The 13554-nt window shown below is 43.6% G+C and overlaps 1 protein-coding gene across 2 annotated transcripts in view; it reads left to right on the top strand.

Annotated features, from left to right (window-relative positions):
* Positions 1 to 13554, top strand: part of LCP1 (lymphocyte cytosolic protein 1) — a 52637-nt gene that overhangs the window by 26478 nt on the left and 12605 nt on the right. For both annotated transcript variants that reach the window (XM_069758271.1, XM_069758272.1), the window contains exons 8-12: positions 578 to 720; positions 6052 to 6147; positions 7166 to 7361; positions 10002 to 10080; positions 10713 to 10827. In XM_069758271.1, the coding sequence (XP_069614372.1) occupies positions 578 to 720; positions 6052 to 6147; positions 7166 to 7361; positions 10002 to 10080; positions 10713 to 10827 (629 nt within the window). The remainder of the gene's footprint in view (positions 1 to 577; positions 721 to 6051; positions 6148 to 7165; positions 7362 to 10001; positions 10081 to 10712; positions 10828 to 13554) is intronic.

The following is a 13554-nucleotide window of genomic DNA, read 5'->3' as shown; positions in this document are numbered from 1 at the left end:
CATTCTCGTCCTATAAAGTGGTCGGATTTTTTTCTCACTTGTCATCCATGTGCAGTCCATATGCTATCCGTTTTTTTTTTTGTTTTTTTTTACACTAGTAGCTATTAATCACTTACAAGACCATTTTACAAATTCCATAAAAATCGGATGACATTCCCTGGAGACTTGAATGGGTGAGTCTCATCCGATTTCAGAGTGAAAGTGCAGCATGCTGCGATAACAGATTCTGTCAGTGAAAAAAATGGCCATCTATGCTGTGCCATTGAATACCATAGGTCAGCGTGCTATCCAATAACAGATCGTGCTCCTCTGATTTATACGGTGGTCCGAGCAAGCAATTAAAACAGATACAGTACTTCTGGACGTGGCATATGTAATGTAAAAACATAGGATCGGCCACGTTTCAATCCAATGCACCAAGTCCCTCTTCCTTGAAAGTTGACTAGACCTCCTAGGCCGATCTTGTTGGTATAAGTGGTCTCAGCTAACTTGTTTCCTTTCATGTGTATGGCCAGCTTATGTGATGTAGAACATTATCATTCTGCCGTAACCTAAAAATCTACCATATTGTGTCCAGCTTTAATAGCCTTGTTACGGGACGGAGAGAGCTTAGAAGATCTCATGAAGCTTTCCCCAGAGGAGCTGCTCCTGAGGTGGGCTAACTACCATCTGGAGAGTGCTGGATGCAGCAAAATTAATAACTTCAGTTCAGATATCAAGGTATGTTCTGTATGCATGTCACGGCAATAAACAAGAACTGTTTTCAAGAAATGCAATTCGAGCAAAAGCATCATCATTGTTACAATCAAAGAGGGCCTCCAGCATCATCCTGACAGTAATCTGACTAGTCAAAGTTAAGCTAATCATGATCAGCTTTCATTTCCGGCTCTGCACTGATCATAGAGATTAGTGGAGAGCAGGATATGCAGAAGACTGTACAGAGATATAATTGCTTTATCGCCTTCTTTATGTTCGGCTGCTGTAGCTCAGAATGATGCCAAATGGTTTTTAACTCCACTGTCTGGTAGCTTCTGTAGTCCTGCTCTCATTCCCCAACCTCCTCCCCTGGACCCCAGGACAATATTTGAAGCAGTCAGGTGGACCACTTGAGATTTCACTAACTTCATTTCTAGGCATAGGTTCCCACAGATTTTTCACTACATAATTACTTGTGGAATAACGGCTTCTGGACATTTTAAGAGATCTAATGCACATGTTGCAAAATATATTTGCAGCATAAATTGACAATATGCGCTGCGAATGTAGGTGTAAGTTTCACCATTTGCTATGGACACTTTTTTCGCAACTATATAAACACCGCAAAACACTGCCGGAGATCAGCGTCGCCAACTTTTCTTTTTTCTCTGGATGATTTCTCAAAAAAATAAAATAACGGACAGACAACTTTTTTTTTTTCTGCTGACACATCAGAAAGTCATAAAAAATCATTAACATTTTAAGCAATGTGTGTCTACATGTCATTATTCTGATAAGAAGACATTAGCTGCATTTATTGTGAACTGTGAAATAATAACAGTAATAATAATAAAAATATGTATCATTATCCGTAGTAGTCATACTAATTTGTGCAAATTTCTGAAGCTTTAAAACAAAAAATCGCAGTGTTCCGGGGGTTAATGTGTGGGAGCGGTCCGTGACCGCTCCAGGCGCATAGTGCCGGATGTCAGGTCTGATAGTCAGCTGACACCCGGCCGCGATCGGTCGCGCTCCCCCCGTGAATGCGGCTGATCACGTTAGACGTACTATCCCATCGGTGGTCATACGGGCCCATACCACCTCAACGGGATAGTATTTCTAATGTCAGAAAGGGGTTAAACCTAAAGTCCCTGCCCCTACTCTTATACACATCCTCCGGTCTCGCATTGCCATCTTGTGACCACAGCTTCTGATTGGCTGAAAGTCAGAAATTACGTCACAAGAACTCATTGCAAGTCTGAGAGCCAGAACAAGATTCTCATAGACTTGTATTGAGTTGTGGTCTCCAACACCATGAAACACTGGAGCAGCCGGCAAGTCACAAATTGATGGAGACCGAAGGAAGCGGTCATGATAACAGATAAAGAAGTCATTAACTGAGTATAAGACATGGGGCAGAGCACTTAGATTTGATTGATACACCATTCCGTCAGAAAAAATAAATAAAGCTGGAGTGGTGCTTTAATGTAAATTCTCACGTTATAATCTAAAATGCTGACGAGAAATTATTGAAGGCACAATCATTGGGAAGCCGTAGCTTGTAAAGAATGTATGTTATAGTCTCGCTGACTTTAATGAGGACACCATTGAAATAATGAAATATTTGAGTTATGTAGATGGCACAAGGTCCTCGGATAAAATGGCATGACCACATGTCACATCACATCTGCACCTTAGTCAGTAGTTACACATAAGAAGTGGAGCATAAAACTATTTTTTTAAATGTATTGCTGTATAAAGCTATTATATGGTAAAGTATACTTATCTTTCCTTTTCAGATATTACTCATAGTAATTTATATAGTACAATTACCATTCATCCCTTGAGAAAGCCATCAAAATTCAATAGTTTTAAAATATTAGTTGGACGATATAAACATTTATTTGGGTTACAAAACTTTCTGTTGTATGATTATCATTACAAGCTAAATATTAAAGTTTGTTCTTAGACATTACTGTGGTGTGTCACTCTGGATCGGAGGTGATGGAGCATGGATTTATAGTGAGGAACATTAGGAGCTGTGTTCCAATATTTGTTTTACTTCAGTGCTAATGTTTAGTGACCTAAATGTCAGATATGGCATTACATTTAATTTGTGATGAGCTGCCCTATTTGGGAAATGTCACCACTTCTTTGACTCAGTTACTGGATTTTGCCATGAATGCTTAAGGATAAGACCATAACCCCATATACCTTTTCTGTCATGTTTTATGTTGTTTATGCTTTCGTGGTTCACTTCCTGTGACTTACCACCAGCTCTGCTGTCATAACGACCACTTCTTCGCTTTATTGAGCACAGACGAGTAACTCCACCTAAATCCCACCCACTCTTTATGTGACACACAGTATCAGTGTAACGCTAGTGGGTGTGGAGTGGGCTTACTTTGAAGGGGCGTAACTAAGTGACCACCAGGTATTTGCTAGAACCTCTGATGGTGAGGATAGGCTTTTCCACCGGTAGTCACCAGGTATCACTCCAGGGCAGTCTGTCCCCAGGTCTACAGTAGGTGACCAGAAGGTCAAAGGTGCAAGTACTCAGTTAGGGGGGCAAGACAGAGGAGTAGTCAGACTGTCCGAGGTCGGAGCAGGCAACACAGGATCAGTAAATGTAGCCGAGGTCAGGAGCGGAGAGGTCAATCAGGATTGGTAAACAGGCCTGGTCATTAATGGGAAGCAGAAAACAGAATAAAGCATAAACATGTGCTACCAGAATAGGAACCAGTGTTCGGGTGGGGAGTCGTAGGCGGAGCTGCCTAATAAAGGCCCTGCTAGCGCAGGATAAGCCCGGGAATGTATTCTCTTCAGGACCCATCAGGGTTAAATTCCTGCAGAGACCGGCCACTCCCCCTAAGGAAAAATGAATGTCACAAGCAAATGCAGCAAGAGGCAGACTAGCGGAACCGGCTTATGCGAGGAGAAACCGCATGCTAAGTAGAGGAACACTGAGGAGGCATGCGAGTTATCGCCATAACAATCAGCATGATCTCCTGTACAGGACACTGCAGGGAATAGAAGCAATGCACAAAGCACCAGAACAGCAATCTTGACAATAAAGATTATCCCATATCCCCTTCACTGACCTGGATGATGGGATGGATCAATGGATGGGGAGAGATCTGAATGTATTCACAAACTACAGCAGGCGGTATATACGTTACAAAGGGTATACAGCATTGATTGTATATACACACTGCTGTATACATACAGATACAGGGAAGAGCTAGCAGCATTCACAGAAACTGAGTGAGCTCTGCTGACTTCTGCCCCTCCCCTTGTGTGGCAAACCCCGCCCACCACGCTGCAAATCTGCAACGGATTGGCCGCTGCGGATTCACAGCAGCTTTCCATGCATTTACAGAACAATGTAAATCTATGGAAAACAAAATCCGCAGTGCATATGCTGCGGAAAAAAATGCACGGAAACGTAGCATTGTTTATTCCGCAGCATGTCAATTCTTTGTGCGGATTGCGCAGCGGTTTACACCTGCTCCATAATAGGAATCCGCAGGTGTAAAACCGCAGGTGGAACCCGAACAAAATCCGCAAAAAAACCACGGTAAATCCGCGGTAATTCCGCAGGTAATCAGCAGTGTCGTTTACCTGCGGATTTACCAAAATCAGTTCGGAAAAATCCGCAGGACTTTCCGCAACGTGTGCACATAGCCTTACAGCTCTCTGAACTGTAGGAGATTCTGATGTGACGACACAGGAGGCCACAAGATTCTCAGCCACAGATCATAAGATCAGGAGAGCAGCTCGGATAATAGAAGGGTTTGTCAAAGTAAGGTTTTTAGTGAAGGGATTATCTGTGGCAATTAGTTTACATGAAAGGGACGTGTAAAGTAGTGGCCAACCCCTTTAATGCTGATGGCATCTTCTCTATGTCCTACTTACAATAAACTAGTCTGTGTTACACATACATACATATAATGATGGGGATCACAAACAATGATTGCAGCTTATTATGGCATTGTCACCTCCTAAATAAGTAAGAACTGTGTAGCTCAAGGGTGGTGTAATAGAAGGGGAGACTATTTTGGGGGGCCCACATTTCTATTCTACCTATAGCACTGACATATACTGATGGGTGAAACACACAAAATGTATTCTCGTACACTGCTTGGATATACTGTATGCATGTGGATCGCCCCCCAGTAGGGCAGTGGGGTACTTGGAGCCGGGCCCTTCGGTTCTCAAGGGGGATGTCACGGTGGCTGACCCGGTCCGTGGCCCTAGGGATGTCCGTTAATAAATGGGGAAAGGTCTTTAAAGGGATAATGTTCGTGACGCCACCTGTAGTATTTGGTCAGGGTGACCGACGCTGCTTAGGGGTCCGCTGGGGTGATGTTATGGCAGTATGTCCCCAGGGCTTCCCAGAGTGTAGATGGTGGATGGTGAGACGCGCAGTGAATAACGAGTACACAAGATTGCAGTCTCTTTACCTTTATACTGAAAGCTTCAGCGTCCTCAGTCCAGAGCACCGGATCACAGGGTAGGCAGAGTCCGGCCGGTCTGAAGGAAATCCAGAGTCCCCTTATCCAGGTGAAAATCAGTAGCCTTCCTCTAGCACCTGAGTGTTGTAGTCCCTCCTTGCTGAGCTTCTCGGTGAGGTCCTCACAACTATTGTAGATGTTAAGTCTCTTTCTCTCTGTCCCCCTGATGGATAGGATAGGACAAACCCATATGACTGATAGCCTAAGGCTTTTTACAGGGACACTATCACGCCCCGGCCCCCACAGTTGCCACCGTGCCTCTTGGGTGTAGGGTCGGGCAACTAATATGGAACTAGCTGTCCTGCCGGTCTCTGGAGCCAGGCTTGGAGACGATGACTCCCTCGGTGTTCCGGCTACCGGCTTCTGCGCCTCAGAAGGAAGCAGCCTGCTCCTGGCTGGTCTCCCTCTGATATTCCTCTCCTGTGCTCCGCTTTCCTGCACACTCTCTGCAATATGTTCTGCTTTCTATGTCTCTTCCCAGGAGCTGTAGCACTTCATGCCACAGAGCTCCTCTTCCTCTGTCTTCCTGACAGGAACTGAACTCTGAACTCCCTTTCCCTCCAGATCAGGATGTTTTATAGGGGAGTTCACCTAAAACAGGCTTAGAGCTCCCCCTTACCTGGTAAGGAGATTTCCTTTATTGCCTTCAGACGTAACATCACTCCCCCTGGTGGAAGAATGACATTACTGCAACGACCAGGACCCTGGGGCGCTGCACATGAATTTTGATTTTGTACAGTTGTATTGTGCATTTATTGTAAGGAATATTGTCAGTAGGAATATTGTAAGGAACACAATTCCGTATGAATATTTCTGAAACATTATTTTCTTGATCTCTTAGGACTCCAAAGCTTATTACAACTTGCTTAATCAAGTTGCCCCCAAAGGTGATGAAGAAGGAATACCAGCTGTAGTCATTGAGATGAGTGGACTGAGGGTAAATATTTTCCAAAATCATTATATCTTGTACAAATATGGCAACCACATCATATTCTATTATACAAATACCCAAATAGAACAATGATGTACACAATTCTGAAAATACTAATAACCTCAGAAAAAAGGAGCTTAGGTGCCAAAGTAAGACAATTGTAAATTTTTATTTATTCATTGTTAAAATAGAACATATCTGAAAAATAGATACTAATGCCAAATCAGAGGCCGCAAATCCAATAACAGTCTAGGGAGACCTTAATTCATCTTTAGCTCATAAGTAAAGTCCTAATTGGCATAGGCATATATTGAATGCTGGAAGATACTTTAAGACAATATATATAGCTACTAAAAGGATGCAAATAAATAATGCATACAATATAATCCTATAAAGTGCTTTTTCCAAAATAAAGTGCTATAGCTTGCAATGCATACTAAGTACAGACATGATTAAGTATATATTGAATGATGAAAGGTGCTTTATAAATATAGACTGCTGCTAGAAAGCATGCAAACATAATTGTGCATTCAATGTAATACAAAGTGGGGCGGCGGGAGTACCTACATCAGACCTTGCACTTATATGTAAGTTCCCTCTATTTAATCATGCTTATTTTGACGTGCATATGAATGCTACAGCACTTTGTATTACATTGAATGCAAAATTATTTTTGCATGCTTTCTGGCAGCAGTCTATATTTATAAATCTTCCATCATTTAATATATGCCTGTTCCAATTAGGACTTTACTTATGAGCTAAAGGTGAATTTAGGTCTCCCTAGTCTGTTATTGGATTTGTGGCCTCTGATTTAGCGTTAGTATCTTTTTTTTCTGATATGTTCTATTTTAACAATGTATAAATAAATAGAATGCTGTAGATAAGCCGCTGATGCTGGTGGGCTTAGCTGGTGACAGGTTCCCTTTAATAGATTAAAGGCAAACCTGCTAAAACTGAATGGAGCAGGAATACCCCTTTAATTTTTCTGCACTCATTTTGCTGCATCCACATTTTCTGATCCCAGGAGAAAGAAGACCTAAAGCGAGCAGAGGCCATGCTGGTACAGGCGGACAGACTAGGCTGTCGTCAGTTTGTGACCGCTACAGATGTTGTGCGTGGAAATCCAAAGCTGAACTTGGCTTTCATTGCAAATTTGTTTAACAAGTACCCCGCCCTGAAGAAACCAGAGAACCAGGACATTGACTGGAGCTCTATTGAAGGTAAATATGGCAGTTGTGATGGTTTCTGATATTCACTAATACTTAATTTCAAAGGAATATATTAAAAGTTGTAGCATTTTTTTTTTAAAGTACTAAGCGTTTAAGGATTGTCCCACAAAATATTACATTTCTCTGATAGAAGATGTAAAACATAACACTTCACATTTGCATTAATTAAAAATAAATGCTCTTATTTCTAGATATTGTTGTTAGGCTGGTTTTACACTTGCGGGGGACTGCGTAGTTCCTCCGTTAAGCCCCGCCCACTGCCGCACATCTTCCATTTAGCTCCGCCTACGTCTGCATGCATCCTGCGTACCTATCTATAACATTGGGTACGCAGGCCATGCGAATGTATGTGGATGCCTCCGCATGCGTCATTTTGACGCTATGTTGCATTTTGTTGTGGTCGGCGCAGCATCAAAAGACGCATGCGGAGGCATCCACATACATTCGCATGGCCTGTGTACCCAATGTCAAAGATAGGTAAGCAGGATGCATGCCGATGTAGGTGGAGCTAAATGGAAGAGGTGTGGCAGTGGGCGGAGCTTAATGGAGGAACTACGCAGTCCCCCGCAGCTCTGCCCTATGCAAGTGTGAAACCAGCCTTAGATGCTTGTCATGGTGGCCCTGCTGGTCTTTTCTTTCCCTCACTGATTGTCCACCTAATGTGTCCATTGTCTACGGTCATACATGCTCAGTAGTTGTTGTACATGGTGCACTAGAAGCAGCTTTTCCCTGCTTACAGTCTAGGGGGCGCAATAATAAAAAAGGAACAGCAATGACAATTGGTAAATTCACATATTTGTGAGATTAGTTTTGCATAATGTAACATTTAATCGTAGGAGAACCCTTTTGAAGTGATACTTTATACTCTGGATAGTGCAAGTACAATGTGTCTGACTAGCAGCGATGGTGCCATAGTGCAGTGACACTACTCCAAACCAAATAGTTTTATAAGTGACAAATCAAAGGGAAGAATGAAAGGAAATCTATTGGGTGTTGGCAGAATTTGTCACAAGGATTTTGTCACCTAATCGAAGAGAATCTTAACATAGAGATAAAGATCCTGATTACAGCTGGGCTGCTTGATGTAGTTTGAATAAAATCAATGTTTTATCAGCAGGAGATGATCACGAGTGGACTAGTAAACCAGCTACCATGTATTCCTCCATATTCCTGAGCTCTGTAAATTTCTGCTCTCACCACTGATTGGAAATTTTCTGCCTATGCACAGTGAACATATCAAGCTGCTAATCAATGGTGTTGGCAGGGTTATACACACACATCAACATTCAGAGAACTAACAGATCTGCAGCAGATAAAACAGTGATTTTATTAAAATGACAGCAAGCAGCGCAGTAAGTGATACATCGCCGGAATTAGGGTCTCTGCACCTAAATCATGAGGCTCTCAGATGGAGTAGCAAAAACCTGGTGACGGTTTCCATTTAAAGGTAAAATCCACCCAAAGTGCTTGCTTTCATGGACTATAGAAACAAGTCGGTAAATTACATCAGGGAGTCAGTGATTTCGGAGGCACTCTGCTTAGTCTTGCATCTTAAAGGGAACCTGTCACCCCGTTTTTTCAGATTGAGATAAAAATACTGTTAAATAGGGCCTGCGCTGTGCGTTACAATAGTGTATGTAGTGTACCCTGATTCCCCACCTATGCTGCGAAATACATTACCAAAGTCGCCGTTTTCGCCTGTCAATCAGGCTGGTCAGGTCGGGTGGGCGTGGTCAAATCAGGCTGGTCAGGTCGGGTGGGTGTGGTCACAGCGCTGTTTCTTCCCCAGCTTTACGTTGGTGGCGTAGTGGTGTGCGCATGTCCCAGTGTCCCAGTGCCGAATCCACTTGCGCGCACGTGAATTAACAGCGCGCGATCTGCGCTATTACTATCTTCGGTGGGGGCGGCCATCTTCCTGGGGCCACGCGTGCGCAGATGGAGTGCTCTGCTGCACGGGGCTTCAGGAAAATGGCCGCGGGATGCCGCGCGTGCGCAGAAGAGATCGCGGCGGCCATTTTCCTGAAGCCGAGTTTGCATACTCGGCTTCAGGAAAATGGCCGCCGCGATCTCTTCTGCGCACGCGCGGCATCCCGCGGCCATTTTCCTGAAGCCCCGTGCAGCAGAGCACTCCATCTGCGCACGCGTGGCCCCAGGAAGATGGCCGCCCCCACCGAAGACAGTAATAGCGCAGATCGCGCGCTGTTAATTCACGTGCGCGCAAGTGGATTCGGCACTGGGACACTGGGACATGCGCACACCACTACGCCACCAACGTAAAGCTGGGGAAGAAACAGCGCTGTGACCACACCCACCCGACCTGACCAGCCTGATTTGACCACGCCCACCCGACCTGACCAGCCTGATTGACAGGCGAAAACGGCGACTTTGGTAATGTATTTCGCAGCATAGGTGGGGAATCAGGGTACACTACATACACTATTGTAACGCACAGCGCAGGCCCTATTTAACAGTATTTTTATCTCAATCTGAAAAAACGGGGTGACAGGTTCCATTTAAGCAACTGTAAAATAAAAACAGTAGCGGCAGATAATACCTGCCAAAAGTGGGAATAACAATGAGACCTCATGTCAATTATTATCTCTCATAAAAGAAATTGTATAATTCATGCAGGTGAAACAAGAGAAGAGAGAACGTTCAGGAACTGGATGAACTCGCTGGGAGTTAATCCGCGAGTTAATCATTTGTACAGGTAAGATCTGTAGAGGACATAACGGTAGCGCTCAGAACAGGCAACATCTGGGGGAAGGTACAGATGGAAACATTGTAAAAACGTTTTTCGGGGGTTTATTAAAAAAATGCACAATGTATGCTGTGTCTAAAAATTATCACACAGCCATAGATCAGAAGTAGTATAGCAGTATATCGCCTTTATCATATATGCCAGGGCTTGGGTTGGGTGAAAAAACAGACGTGAGGAACTACAGTTCCCACAATTCCTCTGCCCTCTCACACATTGCCTATTTCTTCAGCCATTGCAACCTTGTCATAGACATGCATGCTCGGCTCAGCCGATGAAGTGTTTGTTTCATGGGCAGAACTGAGGCAGCTCTGGCATTAGCTGACCTTGTAATTATTACCCAGTTCTGCCCAAACTGGTGTTTTTTCTAGCATTAATCTGATATGAATAGGGGCTTTACAATGGTATTCCAACAGACTATACATTACTCATGGACTAATTTTACTGCAAAAAAAAACCTTTGCATATTATTGTTTAATGACTTAAAGAATCCCTAAATTACTAAGTAATTACTGAGATGTTGGCAATTTGATCTTTGTTGTTAGTTCATCAATTAAATTGAATATTAATTGTCATTTTCCCAGTGACCTCTCAGATGCCCTGGTCATATTCCAGTTGTATGAGAAGATAAAGGTACCTGTGGATTGGAATAGAGTAAATAAACCACCCTACCCTAAGCTGGGAGAAAAAATGAAGAAGGTATCTTCCTTTATGTAATATACATGCCTGTTTCACTGCTTGTATTCTTGGATCAATAAGGTTTTCTACAAATAGAGTACAAAGCATTAAAGGGGTTTGTCCAGTCCAAATCAATAAGTCTGAAGTCACTCTGTGGCTGCAGACTTATTAATCCCCCCAGAGCATGCACTGTGCGCTGCGGGGATTCGCCGGTTTCGGAGTCGGGACTGGAGGGAATGTATGCGCTATACATGCTCCAGGCCAAGGCCTGTCTAGTGGACGTGGCCTCGTTCCATACACTTGTACTGAGCAAGGCTATGCCCCATCTAGTGGGTGTGACTGACTAGAGGGCGTGGCCTCACTCCATACAAGTGTATGGAGCAAGGCCACGCCCACTAGATGGGTCCTTGCAGGAGTATGTATAACGCATACATATCCTCCGGTCCCAGCTCAGAAATAGGCAAATCCCCGCAGCACACAGTGAGACTGCAGACTTATCAATTTGGACCAGACAACCCATTTGAAGAGTAAGTAAACCTTATTTTTTTTAAATAATTTTGTCCTGCAGTAAAGATTAGGAAACTTTGCAGATTACTTTATTACTTTCCCAGTCTATTTCCCTGCCTTTTGCTGTATTGACATAGCATGTACATATTTGGAGTACTGATACAGTTTGGGGCGAAGCCTCTCAGGGGCCCCTAAGCAGATAACCTTGATTACAACTGGGTGACGCACCCTAATAGTGGATGTAGCAAAACCTCAGCAGATGACCGAGCTGTTGCTGAAAATAATATCTATATAAAGACCAATATTGATATTACTGCCATATGGTCAGTGGTAGATACCAGTCCTACGGTACATATAAGTGATTGCAGTACAGTTACAGATAGTGACTTACTGCTGACGTTCTTTCTGATGGAATTGTTCACTTTTCCCATCTGGCCCAGACCGACATGACAACTTCTTCAAGCCAGGCCTCGGCTGCAGAGATTACAACAAAAACATAATTCACATCTCATATTTTTAGCACTGTCCCCAATGGGACTATTGCCATCCTGCACAAACTCCTCATCCTGCTGATACCCCAATACTGAGCCGCTGCTTCCATATGTGTCCGTATTACTGCACCTGCTATGTGGTTCTGTGTGCCCTCTAAATTCTAAAGAAACCCTCTAAAATATTAATATTGTCCCAAGTCTCCCCCCTGTACAGCTCCCCTATACAGAGTATGATGCTCTCTTATACACAATATAATGCCCTTTCACTGTATAGTACCACCCACCCAGTATACTTACCCCATAGTATCCCCAAACTGTTTGATAATTCCAACACTGTATGATGGCCCTCTCAATGTAATCTCAACACTGTATGATGACCCTCTAGATAGCCTCCATATAGTATAATGCACCAGATAGTCCTCAATATAGTATAATACACTCCTCATAGGCTTCCATACAGTATAATGCACTCCTCATAGGCTTCCATAGTATAATTTACTCCCCATAGGCATACTCTATATAGCATAATGCTTTCCCATAGGCAGACTCTACATTGTATAATGCACCCCCCATAGGCAGACTCTATATAGTATAATGCACTCCCCATAGGCAGACCCTATATAGTATAATGCACTCCTCATAGGCAGAGTCTATAGTATAATACAGCCCCCATAAGTCTCTATATTTTAATGCACTCCCCATTGGCAGACAAAATTATATTGTATAATACACCCTCCATAGGCAGACTCTATATAGTATAATGCACCCCCATAGGCGCACTCTATATTGAATAATGCACCCCCATAGGCAGACTCTATATAATATAAATCACCCCCATAAAAAAATACTTACCTCTCCTTCACATTCCTCCGCTGCTCCGGGCGCCCGCACATCTCCAGACAGCAGACGCCGAGTAGTGATGTTAACGCACCTGCTGTCAGTGTCTGCGTCAGGGACATGAGACACTGAGAGGGGGATGATGGGGAGGGAGCGTAAGGCTCCCACTGTCATCAATGCGGTCAATTGTATCGGCATCCAGCCGATACAGTTGAACTAGCGATGATTGGCGGGGGTCCGGTGCTGGTACCGAGCCTCCCCTCCTGCTCAGGAGCCCCATAACAGCCGGGTTGCAGAGCAGGGAGATTGATTCTTCCTGCTCTGCCGTAGAGTGAAACTGTATGAGCACGCTGTGAACGCTGATAGAGTTACAGTAGCGTAGCTCCGGGAGGGCCCCCTCAGAGCACAGGGCCTGGGGCATCCGTCCACTCCCCCCGCTACCTATGCTACTGGTTGTCAGTGAAACCATCACCACTTGGGTCTCACTAAGGATTCACACGTGAGTTATTTTTCACTTACAAACAAAAAAAGGTTTCATTAGAGTATTCAGTTAGAATTTGATCTGTTTTTTAGTTTAGCTTTTACCATCAAAGTTTTTTCAGAGTTTCATCAGTTATGGAGGTTTTTCAAGCTTCTCCTAACAAACAGTCTATGAAAAACAGACAACACTAGGGTGGCATCTGAGTGGTGTTTTTTTCACTGACCCATAGACTTGCGCTGAAGAGTTAGATTGGATGCTCAGATCAAAATCAGACATATCTTCATAATTTTGTGTGGACCACTCGGTCTATAAAAACACATGGAAATGTGAACAGCTCCATAGAGTATATGTGTGAGTTCTCTCTGTGAAAACCATGGATAGAACTTGTATGACAAAAAATAAAAAATTTGAATGAGACCCAACTCTAGGGAT

Source organism: Ranitomeya imitator, chromosome 3 (assembly GCF_032444005.1).
Source record: "Ranitomeya imitator isolate aRanImi1 chromosome 3, aRanImi1.pri, whole genome shotgun sequence".
Taxonomy (NCBI): domain Eukaryota; kingdom Metazoa; phylum Chordata; class Amphibia; order Anura; family Dendrobatidae; genus Ranitomeya; species Ranitomeya imitator.
This window is presented reverse-complemented; position numbering and strand designations above follow the sequence as displayed.